At 45.6% G+C, this 21603-nt stretch overlaps 1 protein-coding gene across 6 annotated transcripts; it reads left to right on the top strand.

Annotated features, from left to right (window-relative positions):
- Window positions 1–929: 929 nt before the first annotated feature.
- On the top strand, window positions 930–21553 carry TFIP11 (tuftelin interacting protein 11). 6 transcript variants are annotated; one of them, XM_058431932.1, is made up of 16 exons: window positions 930–1021; window positions 1240–1302; window positions 2077–2275; window positions 2688–2773; window positions 3103–3320; window positions 6486–6639; window positions 6943–7099; window positions 9597–9724; window positions 11319–11471; window positions 14057–14584; window positions 14711–14817; window positions 16771–16939; window positions 17343–17586; window positions 18540–18682; window positions 19175–19340; window positions 21113–21553. In XM_058431932.1, the coding sequence occupies exons 5-16, from the start codon at window positions 3112–3114 to the stop codon at window positions 21466–21468; spliced, it is 2514 nt and encodes an 837-aa protein (XP_058287915.1). In that variant the 5' UTR covers window positions 930–1021; window positions 1240–1302; window positions 2077–2275; window positions 2688–2773; window positions 3103–3111; the 3' UTR covers window positions 21469–21553. The 6 variants fall into 6 exon arrangements, with proteins under 6 accessions (XP_058287915.1, XP_031994928.1, XP_031994926.1 ...); XM_032139035.2 differs by lacking the exon at window positions 930–1021 and having other exon boundaries at window positions 1032–1302; window positions 2241–2275; XM_058431931.1 differs by lacking the exon at window positions 930–1021 and having other exon boundaries at window positions 1032–1302.
- The last annotated feature ends 50 nt before the right edge of the window (window positions 21554–21603 follow it).

Raw genomic sequence — 21603 nt, 5'->3', positions numbered from 1 at the left:
CTTTTCATCACATAGAGCAGAGAGAGAAAAATTAAGCAAAAATTAATAGCTAACACTTCTTCAGCACCTACTGTTACCAGGTACGGTTTTCATTGCCTACAGTTTTATCTTATTGAATCCTTAACCATTTTGCAGAAGAGAAAACAGGCTTAGATGTAATGACTTGCCCAAGGTCCACAGCTGCTAAATTGCAGAGTCAAGGTTGGAACTCCAGAGCCTGTGGACACTTCAATGTCTACAAGCAGTCCTTGGGCTAGTGAGGGCTTCCCAGGGAGGGCCCATGACTGTTCTGCTCATTGTATCACATTGGCCTAGCACAGTTGAGGGGCACTCAGTATATTTTAATTAGATCAATGAATAAATGAATGAATTTACCAACCTGCTGGAAACGAAAAGAATGGAAACAGCTCCTGGATAGAATACTTGGGAACTCTACAGTTTGCCCATTCATTCCTTCATTCCCTCTTAAACTCCTGCATACAGGCCACTGCCCTGTGCCCATGAGGGTGCTTACACCGACAGCGTCAAAGATACAGGAATCAGAGTCTTGACCTTCATTATTCCCGTTTGAATGCTGTGTCCCAGGCCCCCTATTGCCTCACAGTATTTACCACAACTACCCTATGGGCTAATCCTACATCTCTATTTTACGGATTTACAATCTCAGAGTGGCAAAGTCTCCTTAGGCCAAGGTGGCTCAGCGGATTCCACACCAGTCATCACAGGCTGAGCGTCACAGTACAAAGCGGGCGCGGCAGGGAGGCCGATTCCGCGGGGAAACCACTCCCCAGCTATTCTAGGCCTTGCAAATCCACCCTTCCTATCTAAGACCCCAACCGGCCGCTCTACAGCCATATCCGCCGTAGCGTACCACGCTGCCCTGGCAGCCAGCAGGACATCCGCTGCCGACCAACGTCATTTCCGGCGCGCCGGCCACGATGCATCCGGGTTCTGGTGTAGGAGCGGCGGTCTTCTCGCGCGGATTGTGAAGCTGAATTTGGTTCGCTGGACCCTCGGAGAGGTGAGCAAGGCTGGCCACAAGGATACTCAGCGCCAGTGAGAATAGGGACGCAGGCTCAGGGAAGGCGAGCTTCGGTCCCAGCCTTTGGGGTGCGGGGAGGGGAATCCATTTCGTAGACAGCTCTGCCGAGGCACGGAGAGGGGCGGTGCTGCTTGGGGTCAACTGGGATTTAGGGCGTGGGTTCAGTTAAGAACCTGAGCCTCCTTCGCCAAACCTAGATGAGCCCGAGGCCTGACTTGTAGCACTCCTGAGTTTGAGCCCTATGAGCAGTGGAACCTAGGGTAAGTTACTAATTTCTCTGAACCTCCTTTTTCTTATCTGAAGCATGAAAACTAACGGTACCTACTTTGTAGAAGTGTGTTGATGCAGACGGTTGATAATCGGTCTCAAGCGACCAGCATGTACCTAGCATCTGCTGATGAGGGCTTCATAACTTGTGACTACTCAGGGCTTATTACCACTTACTATGCCCACAGAGGCAGTGGTATTATTTAACCATATGTTTTTGAGATTCCCCACCTTTTCTGAAAACCCTTCTGTCCTGAACACTCCTGGAAGAGGTTGGGACCCGCTGCACCCAACCAGTGCACCAGTGAGTAGAAGAAGGCAGAGATAACGTTTTGCCTGAGGTGACCAGAGTTTGACACTGCCTGTGGAAGTAGTGAACTCCGTGTGCCTTAAGGCTGCTTTCAGCAAGACAAGAATCACAATTGCTGTCACCTGTTGAGTGTATTATTGTGTAGTGCACCATGCTTGGCCCTTCACATGCATTTAATTCTCATACACTGGGTATCTGATAGAGTTGAATTTGAACTCAGGCTTCGATTTTAGCGTGCCTGATTTTGCAATCACTTTGCTAAGTTTACTCCCTAGTCCCATAATAATAATGATGATTGTGATGGTAAATACTGAACGTCGACTTGATTGGATTGAAGGATATGCAGTATTGATCCTGGGTGTGACCATGTGGGTGTTGCCAAAGGAGATTAACATTTGAGTCTGTGGGTGAGGAAGGGCAGACCCACCCTTAATCTGTGTGGGAATAATCTAATCAGCTGCCAGCACGGCAAGAATATAAGCAGGCAGAACAATGTGAAAAGAGAGACTGGCCTAGCCTCCCAGCCTACATCTTTCTCCCGTGCTGGATGCTTCCTGCCCTCGAACATTGAACTTCAAGTTCTTCAGCTTTGGAACTTGACTGGCTCTCCTTGCTCCTCAGCCTGCAGACAGCCTATTGTGGGACCTTTTGATCGTGTGAGTTAATACTTAATAAGCTCCCCTTTATATATATTATGTCTATTCCATTAGTTCTTTCCCTCTAGAGAACCCTAATACAATGATTAACCTAATCATGGGACTAAAGTAGAAGCTATAGTTTCTTGAGCACTTATTTTGAACTCATTGAATTTGCCTTATAAGCCTTCTCTAAGGTTGGTATAGTAGTTTATCCCAATTTAAGAAAGACAACTGAATCTGGTCACCCAGCTACCGTGAGGTAGATTCTATATATCAATCCCTGGACATCTGACTATTAAAATAGTGTTCATAATTACTACAGTCTTTCAGCTCATCAGAAGAAATTTATGTTTTGTGAGGAAAACTGAAAATTTTGTTTCATCAAGTAATGTATTTCAAAAAGCATATTCTAAAAAAATCACTCTCCTAGGACCACCAAGGATCCAGATATAATTCTTTCCTCAGTAATAGAAAAAAGAATCTGGGATCTAAGAAGATATCTACTCATTTTCTAAGGTAATAATGTACAAAATAACCTACTTAGTTATTTTTGTGTGGTTTGTGTATGTGTGAATATGTGTGATATTTATGACTAGGACAAGGAAATATGTACTTTCAAAGAATCATAGACTGTTGGGAGTAGTATTTTGTTCACCTGTTTTAGTACTGATTGTTATCTAAAAGTAGGTTTTTAATATCTTCTTTATTGAATAGTAATGCCGATTTTAATGGACTTTGAATTTGGAGAAAGTTCTGAAGGCAGCAAGGAATAGAGACTCACAAGGAATCCTCCTACTGCTGCCCCCAGGACTTACAGCCTGTGCTCTTTTTGTCTCTTCCTTTAGTGACTGGCCATGTCATTGTCCCACTTATACCGGGATGGGGAAGGCCGCATTGATGATGATGATGACGAGCGGGAGAACTTTGAGATCACTGACTGGGATCTCCAGAATGAGTTCAACCCCAACCGACAGCGCCACTGGCAGACCAAGGAAGAAGCCACCTACGGGGTGTGGGCAGAGCGAGACTCGGATGATGAGAGGCCCAGCTTTGGAGGCAAACGGTATTGCCTGGCATGGGGGCTGCTTCACCTTGCTTTAGGGAAGAGGGGGAAGATGGACAGGGAGTGGAGGAGATACCCTGATAAGTATACTTCTCACCTGGCCTTGTTGAGACTGTTAGCTGTGACATCATCTCGAGAGGTCTGGTTTCCTCTTTAGGCTAGAGTGCTGCTCTTTCACTGATTTATTTTATTCTATTTATTTATTTTTTTTTTGAGACACAGTTTCACTCTGTTTCCCAGGCTGGAGTGCAGTGACATGATCTTGGCTTGCTGCAACCTCCACCTTCCGGGTTTAAGTGATTCCCATGCCCCAGCCTCCCAAGTAGCTGGGATTACAGGCACACGCCACCACCTCCAGCTAATGTTTGTATTATTAGTAGAGACGGGGTTTTGCCATGTTGGCCAGGCTGGTCTTGAACTCTTGGCCTCAAGTGATCCACCTGCCTCAGCCTCCCAAAGTGCTGGGATTACAGGCGTGAGCCACCACGCCTGGCCTCACTGATTTAATTATCAGTGTTTATTGAGCGATTACTATGTATTAGGCCTGTGCTTTAATAAACCCATTCTTGCCTTCCTGGAGCCCAGACTCTAGAAGATGGAAATAGGCATTAACAATTCAGACAATCAAACTTGTAACTATGATGTAGGACACGAGGGACATGAGGACATGAGGGAGAACACATTTTGGGGCATTTCACCTATTCTGAGAGGTCAAGGAAGGTTTCTGTGGAGAAAAGTGACCCTTAAGCTGATATGACTGACAGTAGAAGGTAACTAGGGTGGTAGAAGAGGTTCCAATATGCAAAGGCCTTTGATGGGAAGCATCACGGTATCCACAAGGATATGAAAGGCTTGGGGGCTGGAGCAGAGAGGGGGAAGGGTAGCATAGTGTGTGTGATAGAGAGGGTGTGATGTGGGGCTGGGTTATGTTTTGAGAAGACCCTTTTGCTGGTGTGCTCAACAGTCATGGAGCCACAGTGGAAGACTGTAAGGAGCCCAAGCCAGTGGTCCCTGCACAGGTAGTGGAGGCCTGGTCCAGGATAGTGGTGGGCGATGAGGATTCAGGCTGCACGTCTCCTCCCCAGCACAAGGTTATGTGTGCCCTGGCTGAACCTCACTCGACCAGGGTGTGCCGGCTTGGGGGTTTTTTTCCTCCATGGCCCCCCCGTGGCCTCTAGGTTCCATCCTATTGAGAGTGTGCCTTTTTCTTTTTCTTTTTCTTTTTTTTTTTGAGATGAAGTCTTGCTCTGTTGCCAGGCTGGGGTACAGTGGTGTGATCTTGGCTCACTGCAACCTCTGCCTCCTGGGTTCAAGCGAATCTCCTGCCTCAGCCTCCCGAGTAGCTGGGACTACAGGCACGTGCCATCACACTCAGCTAATTTTTGTATTTTTAGTAGAGATGGGGTTTCACCATGTTGGCCAGGATGGTCTCAATCTCTTGACCTTGTCATCCGCCTGCCTCGGCCTCCAAAAGTGCTGGGATTACAGGTGTAAGCCACCACACCCAGCTGAGAATGTGCCTTTTTCAAAGGAGGCTAGGGGAGAAAGAGTATAGAGATTAGTCCAAACTTCTCATCCACAAGGAAGTCTGAAAGTGGATGACAAATAGATCAGGGAATAAGAATTCCATAATCATAAGATAATAATAATAGCTAACATCTCTTGGCTGCTTACTTGTTCTGGCTATTTCGCAAGCCTGGATTAATTTTCCTTATGAGAAAGGCACCATTATTGTCCCCATTTTACAGATTAAGAGACTGAGGCTAATGGTCATACAACTAGGCAGAGACTTAAGCTAGAATCGGAACCTGGACCTATCTGACTCTAGAGTTTGGGATCTAAATCACAAAGTTTTATTACATTTTTAGGGAAAAACTCCCTAAATTCTGTTGGTGCCCTGAGGATGTTGAATTACTAGGTTGGTCGTTTTACAAGGCATCACTTTATTTGCTGTATTCCCAGGTTTTCTTTTTTTCTTCGAAACACAGTCTCTGTTGCCCAAGCTGGAGTGTGCAGTGGCGTGACCTCAGCTCACTGCAACTTCTGTCTCCTGGGTTCAAGTGTTTCTCATGCGTCAGCCTCCTGAGTGGCATGGGATTATAGGCGTGTGCCACCACACCCAGCTAATTTTTTTTATTTTTGTTAGAGATGGGATTTTGCCATGTTGGCCAGGCTGGTCTCGAACTCCTGGCCTCAAGCCTCCCAAAGTGCTGAGATTATGGGCGTGAGCTGCTGTACCCGGCTCCAGGGTTTTTTATTGTAATTTTTTCTTTTTTAAACCACACAGTACAAATATATCAATTTTATTTTATACAAAAAGGACCTGAGGTTAATGGCTTAATGTAAGTGCTTGAAGCAGTTAGAGTTTAAATCAATATATTTCATTTTATAGAGTTAATTTCTTATTTCTTAGGGGACTGTAGTGTGTAGTGTAATTTTCTTTCTTTCTTTTTTTTTTTTTTTTTTGGAGACAAGGTCTCACTCTTTTGCCCAGGCTGGGGCACAGTGACGTGATTATAGCTCACCGCAGCTTCAGCTTCCTGGGCTCAAGCAATCCTCCCATCTCAGCTTCCCATGTAGTTGGGACCACAGGCTTGCACAACCATGCCTGGCTAATTTTTATTTATTTATTTTTTATCGAGACGAAGTCTCACCATGTTGCCCTGGCTGGAAATTTTCACATTCAAATAAATTTAATGGCTAGGAGCTTTTTCTAAGTTGGATTAATATAATTGTTACATGCGTTACATTCATATAATCTTTCAATGGGTTTTATTTATGATTATCCATCAAAATTTCTGCTCCTGTTGGATTTTTGTACTTGAAATAGTTTTCAAAACAAATGCTTTTTATGATAAATTAATTTTTTAAATGTAGGAAAATTGTATTATCACATCATATTTTGAATTTGTAATCAACGCTACGTTGATGTGGTAACTCTTCAGCCGTAGAGGAATATGTCAGGTAAAATGTTAAGTGTGACTACAGGAAGCCAAATCTGGGGTCCTTTGGATTTTGACACATTAAAAAATGTGTTACTTTTTTATAAAACCTCCCATGAGATTCACTCTAAGGAGTTTTCAAGCATGTAGTTTCTGCAAAGGGATCGCTGCAGAGAAAAGAGTTCTTTACCGACCCCGTGAGGCTTTGTTTCTGTGCCTACAGGGCCCGTGACTACTCTGCGCCCGTCAACTTCATCAGCGCAGGGCTCAAGAAAGGGGCAGCGGAGGAGGCAGAGTTGGAAGATTCTGATGACGAAGAGAAACCTGTTAAGCAGGACGACTTTCCTAAGGATTTTGGACCAAAGAAGTTAAAAACGGTAGAGTCTTTATTGCAGGATTGTGACCCTAGTAATATCCTTCAAAGGTCATTGTGGCCCAAGCATTTTCTAGCCAGGGAGAAACTCATCTGGAATGCATTTTGTGAGTGTCTCCTTTTGGTGGCAGGTTTCTGTGAGTTGTGAAGTGTGTAGTGCAGTCTCTTCCTTCCTGACACACATTTTTGGTTCATATGACACTTTTCGTAGTGCTGTATAACTTAGGCCATTTTCCTGTTGGCCAAGCTTTCTTAGATTTTTCTTCTTTTTGTTTTCCATTAACTAAGCTTTGATTTTTCTTTGCAGGGTGGCAATTTTAAGCCCAGCCAGAAAGGTTTTGCAGGAGGAACCAAATCTTTCATGGACTTCGGCAGCTGGGAAAGACACACAAAAGGAATTGGACAGAAGCTTCTTCAGAAGATGGGCTACGTCCCTGGACGGGGCCTCGGGAAGAATGCACAAGGTATTGCACCTTTGTCGTCTTGCATGATGGAGGAGGGCAGGCAGAGGGAAGGAGAGGGGCATTGGAAGAGGAGGTTTGCTTTTCCCTTTTAAAAGCACTTTATCTCTCCAGCCTGGTTTGCCAGCACAAGACATTTGCGCTCCTAAGCTACCTTGCTTTATCAAAGCTCAAGTTAAATAAGTAATTGTTTCAACAGGAAGAAAAGGGTTAGGGCCTAAAACAGGCTGCAAACAGGTTGAAGACAGGCTTTTTTCCTGGTCCTGACCAGTGCTTCTAAAAACAAAAATGAGGCTGGGTGTGGTGGCTCACGCCTGTAATCCCAGCACTTTGGGAGGCCAAAGCAGGTGAATTGCTTGAGGTTAGGAGTTCAAGACCAGCCTGACGAACGTGGCGAAACCCTGTCTCTAATAAAAATATAAAAATCTGCTGGGTGCGGTGGCATGCGACTGTAATCCCAGCTACTCAGGAGGCTGAGGCAGGAGAATCACTTGAACCCAGGAGGTGGGGGTTGCAGTAAGCCGAGATCATGCCACTGCACTCCAGCCTGGGCAACAGAGCGAGACTCTGTCTCTGAATAAATAAATAAATAAATAAATAAATAGAATAAATAAAAACAAAAATGAATTCGTTGCTAATATTTAAAAAACAGACAATTTCACCTAAAATTCCAGATTTTGCCTGGCAGTAGTTAGTTGAGGCAAGTGAGAGCTGCTCCTGGGACGATGGACATGGTCTTCTCTTGGAGGCAGTCTCCACGGCCTCCTGTTGTCTTCCACCCCAACCCACAGGAACTTTTCTTGGTCCCACAGTCATTTGAGTTCGCCATCCCTACTCACAAGGGTTATAGTTTTGCAGAAATGGTTATTTGTCCTTCAGGAATATCAGTAAAACATTGTGCGTAGCTTTTTTTAATAGCTAGAGCCATATGGCTGTAAAACTGGCTGAGCAAATCCTCCATTGGTTCCTTCCATCTTCCTCTAGTATCCCAGTCTCCTCCTGTCTTCTCATGGCCAGCCCCACTGAGACACAGCCCCTGTCACACTCTTATCTTCTTGAGACCAAAGCCTCTCAAACCAAACAGTTGGATTCTTCCTACAGAACATTTCCCCTCTTCTTGAGCTATTTCCTATGCATGATTGCCAGGTAGATATAATCAAATATATCCTCCATATTCAAATTCCGGTCTAAATAATAATAACAACATTATTATTTTTTGAGACAGAATTTCACTCTTGTCGCCCAGACTGGAGTGCAATGGCATGATCTCAACTCATCTGCAACCTCCGCCTCCTGGGTTCAAGTGATTCTCCTGCCTCATCCTCCCGAGTAGCAGGGATTACAGGCATCCGCCACCATGCCCAGCTAATTTTTGTATTTTTGGTAGAGACGGGGTTTTACTGTGTTGGCCAGGCTGGTCTCGAACTCCTGACCTCAAGTGATCCACCCTCCTCGGCCTCCCAAAGTGCTGGGATTGTAGGCGTGAGGCACTGCGCCCGGCCTCTAAAGAATTATTAAAGTGAAATCCAGTTTATGTGTTGAAGACATTAGGTACATGAAAAATACATGAACGTGAGTAAAGATACACTGAGAATGAGGGGATAGTGTTTTTGCTTTTTTTTTTTTTTGATAATAAGGTCTCACTCTGTTACCTAGGGTGGAGTGCAATGGCATGGCATGATCATAGCCCACTGCAGCCTCAAACTCCTGGGCTCAAGCCTGCCAAGTAGCTGGGACCACAGGCACACTCTGCCGTGCCTGGCTAATTTTTTCTTTTTTTGTAGATGGGGTCCTACTATGTTGCTCAGGCTGATTCAAGACCTTGGCCTCCCAAAGTGCTAGGATTACAAGCATGAGCCACCACGCCTGGCCCAGGGATAGCTCTTATTTAAGACTTCAGTGGAACTAAATGGAAGGGAGGCAGGGATGGAAAATTTGGAGTCGGTGGAACATCTTTATTGAAATGTTGTGGTCCTATTCGTAAACTCTTTTATGAGAAAAATAACATTTATAAAACAAGAGTTATAAAAAAGTTAAACATAGGAGATAGGAACTCCTAAGTAAAATATGTAAGGAGTCTTATATTAAATTGCAGCTTCACTTCAGTCAGAATCAATATAATATCGGAATTATTGCATTTTCCCTAATAGAGGCTTCCAAAGAAGTGAAGCGTAGAATTTAGTATGCTGGAGTTCTCAGTTATCAATGTAGTGTTCTGTTTTCTTCCTGTCCACTAAACAATCCAAGTGGAAATGGAAATCTATTTGGGATATAAATAAACTAGTCAGCAGACTGTTCCGTGGTAGCATAAATGCTCATAAGTTTCAAATCACAAGGGACAAGAGTAGTGTTCTGAGGGCAGAGAATAGCTCTCCTTCCTGTGTAGCATGTTATTTTGTGGAAGGAGCAAGAAACTGTCATTTCACTGAGTGGCTGATTCACATACATGAATTGCTGTGATCGTAAGACTCTCTTTTTATCTTTTGCTGAAATTCCTCAGGTATCATTAACCCAATCGAAGCCAAGCAGAGAAAGGGAAAAGGTGCTGTGGGGGCTTATGGATCCGAGCGCACCACTCAGTCCATGCAAGACTTCCCTGTGGTTGACTCAGAGGAAGAAGCTGAAGAGGTAACTGGAAGTCAGGAGACATGGGTGGATGGTGTCCTGTCCATTTCCAATGGCTGTTCGTTTATCCCTTCATTCTGTTAGTCCTCAGATGTTTATTGTACACGTACCATATGCCAGGTACTGGGCTGAAGGCTAGGTGCACCGTGATGAGAGGGCTAGGGTGGCCAGAGAGTAAACCAGCAGCTGCGGTGTGGAAGTGGCAGTTGAAATGGCAGAAGGTGCTAGGAGCTGCCTAGACAGAAAATAAGGTTGGGGGTTGGGAGGTGGTGTTGACCTACTTTTATAAATAGGCTGGTCAGGGAAACCTTTTAGGAAAGGAAACATTTCAGTTGAGATTTGGCAGAAGGGTGAGCTGAGAAGCCAGAGGACACTGAGAGGCTCTGAGCTTGGTGGTTAAGAAACCATAAAGGAAGCTCTTGTGGTGGAAGGGTGGTACACAAAGCAGAGGGGAAGGAAGTGCATTCAGAGGGGTGGGTGGTCCACATGACAGCCATTTTTAGGTGCTCGGGTTTCATCCCAAGTGCAGCAGGGAGCCATCTGCTGGCAGCTGTGCGTCCCTTTTCCCCAGTGATAGAAGGGGCCAGCTCTCTTGATTGAAGTATTACTCTTTTCCCATTTGAATTTATGGGGGAAAGCAGGATGCTGCAAAGAAACATGTTACTGTTCATGTCACTGACCTTTTGATGAAAGAGTCATTTGATAAATGTGGGATTGACCACTCTGAGTCAGGGGTTCTCAGACTTAGAAGCCTACAGGTGCCAGGCACACCACAGAAGCAAGTAAGATGAGCTAGGTGCTAGACAATAAAGAGTGGTGGGGACTGTGGCACAGAGGTGAGGCTGTAGTCTGTCTAGAAGGTAAATCTTTATTCAGCTCTAAGTGATTGTTGCTTATGAGGATGTGGGCTCAGTATTGCCTGATCCTCTGATTTTCCCAAAGTAGCCAGATGTCTAGATACTTTTAGAGAAAAAATGACAAGTCTTAACCAGTATGAGAAAAACATAATGACAACCCCAAAACCAACTTCTGTGGGCTGGACTCTACTACTGTCACACTAAGAAAGTTTACGAATTTGTGTTGGGCCGCATTCAGAGCCGTCCTGGGCTGCAGGTTGGACAAGCTTGCCTTAGCTCCTCCTGTAGAAAGGTTTTGCGGAACCTAATTGTAAGAGATACCTTTGCTTTGAGAGTTAGGGCCTGCTTATTTATCTTTATTTTAAAGTTAGAAACGAGGATTTGTGTACTTAGAAAATCCTTTACATTGCATTTCTAAGTTTTACATGAGGTACATTTAATAGTATAGTGCCTGCCCATAGTAGATGCTCAATAAATGTTGTTTCCTTTATTTTTGTTTCTCCCTCCCATCTGGTGCACCTGCCTTCTGAACTGCATTATTTGTAAGAGGGCGAAGGGGGTCAAGGAGTATCATTAGATAGTTTTGGTGTCTTGCAGGTGCATCCTTTCCTTCCTTCATATAGAGCTTGTAAATAAATCTAAGACAGTGAATGGTGATATCTGCTAATGGTCTCAGCTACCTCACCTGTTGTAAAAAGTGGTTGTTCCTTGCTGCATCTAACTGTATTCTTCTGGTTCAGGAGTTTCAAAAGGAGCTGAGCCAGTGGAGGAAAGACCCAAGTGGAAGCAAGAAGAAGCCCAAATACTCTTACAAGACTGTGGAAGAGTTGAAGGCCAAGGGCAGGATTAGCAAGAAGCTCACTGCTCCCCAGAAGGAACTTTCTCAAGTCAAGGTACAGGGGCCCTTGGACACCTGGTACAGGATCCACACCCCAGAATTAATCACTGAACATGTTCTAGGGTTTTTTGGATCTTTTAGCTAGGCTTTTTCTTTCTTTTTTTTTTTTTTTTTTTTGGTACCTTGCTTTTCTCACTTATTTATGGGAGTGTAATGAATAGGAACATGCTCACATAGTATTAATATGTTCCTATTCATTACACTCCCATATTTAGTAATAGTTACAAGTTCCTTCTGTGCCAGGCACTCTTCCTGGCACTACACTGGTAAACCAAATGATGTTCCTGTGTTTCTGGAGCTTACATCAGTGAATTTAATAACATTCTTGTTATTAAAAACTCAGTCAAAGTGTTTATAATGAGCACGTGATTCCAGAGAGTGGCTGTACTGTATTATTTGATCCTACCTCCGTTGTTAGACGTTTAGCTTTTATCTGGTTTAGTTTGGGTTTTTGGCTGATTAGTTTGTATATGAAACTTTGTCTTTGTTTCAGACATTTTTTTTTTTTTTTTTTTTGAGACGGAGTCTTGCTCTGTCACCCAGGCTGGAGTGCAGTGGCGCGATCTGGGCTCACTGCAAGCTCCGCCTCCCGGGTTCACACCATTCTCCTGCCTCAGCTTCTCCAAGTAGCTGGGACTACAGGCACCCGCCACCACGTCCGGCTAATTTTTTTGTATTTTTAGTAGAGACGGGGTTTCACCGTGGTCTCGATCTCCTGACCTCGTGATCCACCCGCCTCGGCCTCCCAAAGTGCTGGGATTACAAGCGTGAGCCACCGCGCCCGGCCCAGACATTTTTTAAGAATAGACGTGTACATGTGCAATCACCATGTTGAATACAAAAGTACTTAAGGCATTTAAATACTCAGAAGGTTGTATTAACTCTCTCTGAACAGGAGGGCAGGAGAGAGTCCCCAGGGCTCCTTAGCCAGCATTGAGTATTTTCTTTTTTTAAGATAGATTAAATTTTTAGCCACTGTTACGTGCATATAGTGTATTAAGTTTTCCATTACTTGGCTGGGCATGGTGGCTCACGCCTGTAATCCCAGCACTTTGGGAGACCTAGGCGGGCGGATCACGAGGTCAGGAGATTGAGACCATCCTGTAACATGGTGAAACCCCATCTCTACTAAAAATACAAAAAATTAGCCGGACGTGGTGGCGGGCGCCTGTAGTCCCAGCTACTCGGGAGGCTGAGGCAGGAGAATGGCATTTACCCAGGAGGCGGAGCTTGCAGTGAGCGGAAATTGTGCCACTGCACTCCAGCCTGGGGGATAGAGCGAGACTCTGTCTCAAAAAAAAAAAAACAAAACAAAAGTTTTCCATTACTTTTCCAAGTAGTCAAAGAACAGTGGTGACAGTTGCCTGTTGTCATTTGCTGTAGGATATGTAGTGTGTCATAGACCTCAAAGAAAGCCTTTAGTGGGGTTCTCAAACATGTGCTGTTATCTGGACGACCTGATAAGAAATATGGGTGTCTAGGTGCCTCCCAGGAATTTTGAGTCTAGACTGAACCTCAGGACTCTTTTTTTTCCTCCAGTGATTCTAAAGCTGGTGGTTCATGGATCACACTCTTACTTAAAAAGTGGTGATGAATCATTCTGTTTCACAAGTGCAGTCCGTATTCACATTTCCTGTTTTCCTAAAATATTGGAATTAGCTCATTGTCTAGGTTGCCTTTGTTCAATTAGCCTTTTGTATATTTTATTTTGTTTTAAAATTAAAAGGCCGGGCGCAGTGGCTCACGCCTGTAATCCCAGCACTTTGGGAGGCCGAGGCGGGCAGATCACAAGGTCAGGAGATTGAGACCTTCCTGGCTAACACAGTAAAACCCCATCCCTACTAAAAATACAAAAAATTAGCCAGGTGTGGTGATGAGTGCCTGTAGTCCCAGCTACTCTGGAGGCTGAGGCAGGAGAATGGCGCAAACCCGGGAGGCGGAGCTCACAGTGAGCTGAGATCGCGCCACTGCACTCCAGCCTGGGCAACAGAGTGAGACTTCCGTCTCAAAAAAAAAAAAAAAATTAATTAATTAATTAAATTTAATTTAAAAAACTTTGTTATTACAATAGCAGTGTGTAGTACATTTTAGAAAATTAGGAAATAGGCAAAAATGTAGAAAATATTTTCCATCCTTCCAAGATTACCAAATGTTAACATCTTGTTATACATCCTAGATCTTTTTCTATGCTTATGTGCATTTTTTTAATCAAAATATGATATTCTGATTGTATGTTACCTTCTTTGATCAGTACAGCTTCTACCTTTCCATTAAAATAAATTTTCACATCTACTAATACTCAGTCCCTATTTAAATTTCATGTTTCCCTAAAAAGTCTTCTCCATCTGGCTTGTTCACAGTGATCCAACCTAGAACTGCTTGCTGCATCTGATTTTGTCCCTGGAGTCTCCTTTAGGCTAGGACAGTGTGGTTCCCACTTTACAACACTGCCCTTCTCCAGCTATGTTGAATAATGTGGTTTCTACACACTTCCCCTGTCATGGGGCCTTCCCCTGGGCTTAGCTGTGTGTTTAACAGGGCTGCAGCGGTGTTAACCTTCGTCCCTCTACGTTTTCCAAGGTCATAGACATGACAGGCCGGGAGCAGAAGGTCTACTACAGCTACAGTCAGATCAGCCACAAGCACAATGTTCCCGATGATGGGCTGCCACTGCAGTCCCAACAGCTGCCACAGTCTGGCAAAGAGGCCAAGGCCCCGGGCTTTGCACTGCCCGAGCTAGAGCACAACCTGCAGCTGCTCATTGACCTCACGGAGCAGGAGATCATCCAGAATGACCGGCAGCTACAGTATGAGCGGGACATGGTGGTCAACCTCTTCCACGAGTTGGAGAAGATGACCGAGGTCCTGGACCACGAGGAGCGGGTCATCTCCAACCTCAGCAAGGTCCTGGAGATGGTGGAGGAGTGCGAGCGGCGGATGCAGCCCAACTGCAGCAACCCCCTCACCCTGGACGAGTGTGCCCGCATCTTTGAAACCTTGCAGGACAAGTACTATGAGGAGTACAGGATGTCCGACCGTGTGGACCTCGCTGTGGCCATCGTCTATCCACTCATGAAGGAGTACTTCAAGGAGTGGGATCCCCTCAAAGTGAGTTGTTGGGAAAATCAACCTATCCCTGCCTCGGTTGGGCTTACCCTTGCTTGATGAGTTGGTCCAATGGGCAGGGAGGGCTGGAGAGCCCGCTGCCCCTCAGCTGCTCGCCTTTCTCCTCAGGACTGCACTTACGGCACCGAGATCATCTCCAAGTGGAAAAGCCTCCTGGAGAATGACCAGCTCTTGTCCCACGGCGGACAGGACCTCTCGGCAGATGCCTTTCACAGGTACCACAGAGCAGGGCTCTGCACCCCAGCTCCTTTCTCCTGGGGGTTGGGAAGGATTGCTGAAGGTGGGGGAAGGCAGCAGTGCTGGCCTTGATTAATTCTCTGCTCATGCTGACACTGCTTTAGGAATTTAAATTCATTTGGGTATGAATTCTTTTTATTTTATTTTTGTGAAATGTTTTATTTCCATAGGGTTTTGGGGAACAGGTAGTATTTGGTTACATGAGTAAGTTCTTTAGTGAGATTTTGGTGTACCCATCTCCTGAGCAGTATACATTGAACCAAATTTGTAGTCTTTTTTTTTTGTTTGAGACGGAGTCTCACTCTGTCGCCAGGCTAGAGTGCAGTGGCGTGATGTCAGCTCACTGCAGCCTCCAACTGCCTGGTTCAAGCGATTCTCCTGCCTCAGCCTCCCAAGTAGCTGGTATCACAGGCACGCGCCACCATGCCCAGCTAATTTTTGTATTTTTAGTAGAGACAGGGTTTCACCATGTTGGCCAGGATGATCTCGATCTCCTGACCTCGTGATCCACCTGCCTCGGCCTCCAAAAAAGTGCTGGGATTACAGGCGTGAGCCACCGTGCCTGGTTCAATTTGTAGTCTTTTATCCCTCACCCCCTTCCCACCCTTTCCCCGAGTCCCCAAAGTCCATTGTGTCATTCTTACGCCTTTGCATCCTCATAGCTTAGCTTCCACTCATAAGTGAGAACATAAGATGTTTGGTTTTCCATTCTCGAGTTACTTCACTTAGAATAATAGTCTCCAATTCCAACCAGGTTGTTGCGAATGCCATTAATTCATTCCTTTTTATGGCTGAGTCATATTCCATTATATTTATACCACAGTTTCTTTATCCACTCGTTGATTGGTGGGCATTTGGGTTGGTTCCACATTTTTGCAATTGCAAATTGTGCTGCTGTAAATTTGTGTGAGCAAGTATCTTTTTCATATATGACTTTTTTTTTTTCTTTTTTGAGATGAAGTCTTGCTTTGTTGCCAGGCTGGAGTGCAGTGGTGCGATCTTGGCTCACTGCAACCTCTGCCTCCCGGGTTCAAGCGATTCTCCTGCCTCAGCCTCCCGAGTATCTGGGACTACAGGTGCTCGCCACCATGCCCAGCTAATTTTTGTATTTTTAGTAGAGACAGGGTTTCACCATGTTGGCCAGGATGGTCTCGATCTCTTGACCTCGTGATCCACCCGCCTTGGCCTCCCAAAGTGCTAGAATTACAGGCGTGAGCCACCATGCCCAGCCATGACTTCTTTTCCTCTGGGTAGATACCCAGTAGTGGGATTGCTGGATCAAATGGTAGTTGTACTTTTAGTTCTCTAAGGAATCTCCACACTTTTCCATAGTGGTTGTACCATTTGGCCATGAATTCAGCTGACACTTGTCAAATGTCTGTTGCGTATCATGTTTGTGCTAGGTGCTGGGCTTACCCTAGGTGTACAGCAGACAGCCTCTGTCTACAGTACAGCAAAAATGGCAGATGGGAAATACGGTAGTGAACAAATAAAGGCAGGATGCACACCAAGTACAGCGATAGAGAACTGCAGGAGTGACCTACTTGGAATGGGGGTTGGCACAGAGGTCTTAGGGGAGGTGACGTTGAAATTGTGATAAGAGGGTGAGAGGCGTCAGCTCATGAATAGAAGCCCATAGGTGGGAAAGCACTTGATACCTGGGAAGAGGCCCCTGTGACCCTAAAGCAGCTCTGCGAGGTGGTTGGGCACTACCTAGGAGACCAAGGCCTCAGATTGAGAGGAGAGTCACGAGAACAAGGAAGAGGCAGGCTCAGGTCTGGCCAGTATGGTGACTGGCCTGATGGTTTCCTCTGATTGGATTTTCATGCTGTTGCATTTTTATTCCTGATTCTAGAGAGGCGGGTGGTGGTGGTGTACTTTGAAACCAATCAGTGTAATTAACCAGCATGTCCTCTGCCTTTCTCCCATAGGTTGATATGGGAAGTCTGGATGCCTTTTGTTCGAAATATTGTCACCCAGTGGCAGCCAAGGAACTGTGACCCGATGGTGGACTTTTTGGATAGTTGGGTGCACATTATTCCTGTGTGGATCTTAGATAACATACTGGACCAACTCATCTTCCCCAAGCTGCAAAAGGAGGTGGGATGAGAGTCATGGGAAACAGCTGTCATCACTAACCACAGGGACTTGTTCAGTCTATGTCTCATTATCTCAGTGCTGTTAAAATGCCTGGAATTAACAGAATTTGTCAACACCACTATTGACCCATAGTGTTAATTCCAGCCTTTTTCTCAGCACTTTTTCCCCCAAGCCACCCTCAGGAGGGAATTCGTTTTCTTGACTTCGTCACTAAAATTAGAATTGTGCTATTTCTGATATGTAATCAAATGAATGGGTATATTTGTTTGGCAATGTACAAAGGACCGTGGGCCTCGGAGAGCACGGGGCCTCCTCCATGGGCAGCTCTTGCCTTTAGCCACACAGGGGTGTTATGTGACTGCCCCACAGGCGACATGAACTGTTTCTTCTCCCCACTTCGCAGGTGGAAAACTGGAACCCGCTCACAGACACTGTTCCCATCCACTCTTGGATCCACCCATGGCTGCCCCTTATGCAGGCACGGCTGGAGCCACTCTATTCCCCCATCCGTAGCAAGCTGTCCAGCGCCCTGCAGAAGTGGCACCCCAGTGACTCCTCTGCCAAGCTCATCCTCCAGCCCTGGAAGGATGTCTTCACTCCTGGCTCCTGGGAAGCATTCATGGTCAAAAACATAGTGCCCAAGCTGGGTAAGGATACGGGGAAGATGCATTCCAAGCCCAGCGGCTTTGGTGCCCTGGTTTCTGTGGTCAGCGGGGATGACTTAAAGCACAGCCTTTGTGTTCATGAAAGTGCTGGGTACACAATATTCCTTGCTGTGAAAAAGGCACCATTTTGTTCAGAGGCTGAACATAAATGTAACTTGGGTCCTTTCCACTGTTTATTTACAACAGTGACTAATAGTCGACAGTGACAATATTGGACTCTGTGCCTTGTGGTTTTCCCGATTGGTTTTGGCTTCTGGTAATAGGACAGCCATTGGAGTTCTGAAATTTTTGTGGTATTTTACTCTAAATTATCAGGGAGTTATTTCCGGGTTAGCAAAAAAAAAAAATATTTTTTAAGAATTGCTATGTCGGGAGCTTAAATTTGACCTTTAAAAGCAGATTAAAGCCTGAGCAACATGGTGAAACCCCATCTCTACCAAAAATACAAACTAGCCAGGTGTGGTGGTGGGTGCCTGTGGTCCCAGCTACTAGGGAGACTGAGGCAGGAGGATGGCTTGAACCTGGGAGGCAGAGGTTGCAGTGAGCCAAGATCTGCCATTGCACTCCAGCCTGGGCAACAGTGAGACCCTGTCTCAAAAAATAAAAATAAAAAGCCAGGAGCCGTGACTTATGCCTGTAATCCCAGCACTTTGGGAGGCTGAAATGGGCAGATCACCTGAGACCAGGCATTTGAGACCAGCCTGGGCAACATGCCAAAGCCCTGTCTCTAATAAAAACACAAAAATTAGCCGGCCACGGTGGTGCACAACTGTACTCCCAGCTACTCGGGAGGCTGAGGCACAAGAGTGACTTGAACCTGGGAGGCGGAGGTTGCTGTGAGCTGAGATGAAAACGGACATTGTCTTTGCTCTTTGTGCTTCTATGGCTTTGCCAGTACTAAAGCTGTGCCTTTACAGACCGGTTTTCTCTTCCAGGGATGTGTCTTGGTGAGCTAGTCATTAACCCCCACCAGCAGCACATGGATGCATTCTATTGGGTGATTGACTGGGAAGGGATGATCTCTGTCTCTAGCCTGGTGGGACTTCTTGAAAAGCACTTCTTCCCCAAGTGGCTTCAGGTACACTTTGTTTTGCTTGGCTTTCTGGGGGAGGGATCTGGGTGGGGATTAAGTTAATTTTCTGCCAAGGCCTGACTGTAGGTGCAATTCCATAATGAAAATAAATTACATGGTGGGGTAGGAATGAGTTAGTTAGGTCATCTTCATAGTGGGCACCATTTATTGGTCATTTGCCATGTATCAGAAGCTGTTCCAAGCACTTTATTTGCTTTATCTCAGCTCCTCTCAGCAACCCTATGGGGTAGGGGATATGGTATCCCTGTTGTGTAGACATGGAAGCTGAGGCTCAGAGATTTTACATGCAAGGGCAGGCTACCAGGCTGACTCCAAAATCCATATTCATAAGTGCTAGACTGTTTAGCTACTATAAATCCCTGTAAAGTGGTGTCACTAGCCTGCAGGACCAGGATCAAAACAAAACAAATGGCCCCTTCAGAAATCTTGCCTTCATTTGTTGCCACCATGGATGCAAGTAATTTTTCTTTTTGGCAGGTGCTGTGCTCTTGGCTCAGTAACAGCCCAAATTATGAGGAGATCACCAAGTGGTACCTGGGTTGGAAGTCTATGTTCTCAGACCAAGTGCTGGCACATCCATCTGTCAAGGACAAATTTAATGAGGCACTTGATATCATGAACCGGGCGGTGTCTTCCAACGTTGGTAAGTGAGGATTCCCATTTTGGATGTCCTGGCCCTGAGTTTCAGATTTTACACATGTAAATGACACAGAATCAGAGTTTTCTGGTTCCTGTAGGCAGCCTAAACCTTAGGTCACACTTTTGCACATAGCAAGAGACTCTCACCCTGCTGACTGCAGTCCATGGTCGGCTGGCACCCACTGCCCAGGTCTACAATGACTGAGAGGGGCATCTTCCCTGAGTGGAGACTGACTTAAGCTGGATTCAGATGATGTTGGTCTAACCCCAGGCCCTGCCCTCTTAATCACTGTGCTGTGTGGCCTTTTAAGGCTCATTCAGGCCTGAGCATGCTGCTCAGGTGACGCATCTTACAGTGTGGAGTTCGGCACATGGTCTGACACTTGGTGACTGCTCAGCCTTAATCAGCCCCATTTTACCTGTTAAACAGTAAGATCTACTTCATAGGCTAAAAGGGAGATTGAGTTCATGCTTGTGTATAGCCTTCAATAGGTAGTGTCTGTGTTGTCAAAACCAGGCAGTTCACTGTTCGTGTACTATATCTATTTCCAAGTTCTACGTTAAGTCATTCTGCCTAGATCATAAGTGAGAATGTTTATGTTTCTACATTTGGGAGCCTATTTCAACCAGTCCTGTGCTCCAGTGTTGCTCATTAGCCGATTCACAGCATTGAAATGGGATCGTCTAGTCTGTTTTACAGATAAGCCCAGCGAGGCTAAGAGCCTGTTCAACGTCACATAGTTAAAGGGTGGCAGTTAGTTAGAACTGGAATTTCTATTTCCTGAATCTTTAATTTTTGTTATTTAATAGCCTAAGCCAGGCACAGTGGCTCACACCTGTAATCCCAGCACTTTGGGAGGCCGAGGCGGGTAGATCATGAGGTCAGGAGTTGGAGACCAGCCTGACCAACATGGTGAAACTCTGTCTCTACTAAAAATGCAAAAATTAGCTGGGCATGGTGGCACATGCCTGTAATGCCAGCTACTCAGGAGGCTGAGGCAGAAGAATCGCTTAAACCTGGGAGGTGGAGGTTGTAGTGAGCCGAGACTGCAAGCACTGCACTCCAGCCTAGGTGACAAGAGCAAGACTCGGTCTCAAAAAAAAAAAAAAAGAAAAAATAGCCTATTCTGTGAAAACAGAGATTAAGTAATAAGGCAAATATACTTCTCTGCTTCTGTAATTATCAAGTTCTTTCTAAAAACTCTTCCTTAGCTACCCTTGGCCTCATGTTTCCAAAACTGTTCCCTGAATATACCCCTCAATTAGCACTTAGCATTTATGGTCTTGGTATTATCCTTTAAACACCCATTTCAGCTCCCTAAATATATGTGAACTTCTTTCAGGATCGGGGGCCTGTGTGGGTAGGTTAAAAATAAAGCCAGTGTGGGCCCTATGTTTTCAAGGTACTAAAATCTGCCTCTTTGGTGGTGTGAAGTGGAAACTCTACAGAGCAAGGTGGGAACAGAAGAGTGGCTGAGGACTCTCTGTTAATGTTTCCAGCTCTGAAAGAAGAAATCACTTGCAGATACTTCATTTTAAAATGTTGAATATTAATAATCTGGTTACTAGATACTAGCCAGGAACCTTCTGAACAGTTTTTATGTGATACTGGACAGTTGTCTAAACTTCCTCCAAAGTTGTATCTTTGAGGCAGAGCTGCCCTTCAGTGAGTCACAAGCATTCTGGCACACCCAAGACTTGAGCCAAGTCACAGTGTCAACTTCCATACACCTAGAAACACCTCTCCTCACCGCCCTGTCCTCCTGTATTTCTTAGGTGCCTACATGCAGCCAGGAGCGCGGGAGAACATTGCCTATCTCACCCACACGGAGCGGAGGAAGGACTTCCAGTACGAGGCCATGCAGGAGAGGCGGGAGGCTGAGAACATGGCTCAGAGGGGCATTGGCGTGGCCGCTAGCTCTGTGCCCATGAACTTTAAGGACCTCATTGAGACCAAGGCTGAGGAGCACAACATTGTCTTCATGCCCGTCATTGGGAAGCGACACGAAGGGAAGCAGCTCTACACCTTTGGCCGCATTGTGATCTACATCGACCGGGGAGTGGTCTTTGTCCAGGGCGAGAAGACGTGGGTGCCCACCTCACTGCAGAGCCTGATCGACATGGCCAAGTGAACTGTGGCAGGTGCAGAACCAGCCAGAGACTTACCCCTGAGAGGGATGTATTGTAAATAAATAGTATTTTAGATCACCTTCAAAAGGGTAACTTCTTTACTCAGGAGCTACTCCACATCAGGCCAGGTCACGAGG

This window comes from Hylobates moloch, unplaced genomic scaffold, assembly GCF_009828535.3.
Source record: "Hylobates moloch isolate HMO894 unplaced genomic scaffold, HMol_V3 SCAFFOLD_19, whole genome shotgun sequence".
In the NCBI taxonomy this organism is placed as follows: Eukaryota; Metazoa; Chordata; class Mammalia; order Primates; family Hylobatidae; genus Hylobates; species Hylobates moloch.
Note: the sequence above shows the minus strand (reverse complement) of the source record. Positions and strands in the feature narration are given on the sequence as shown.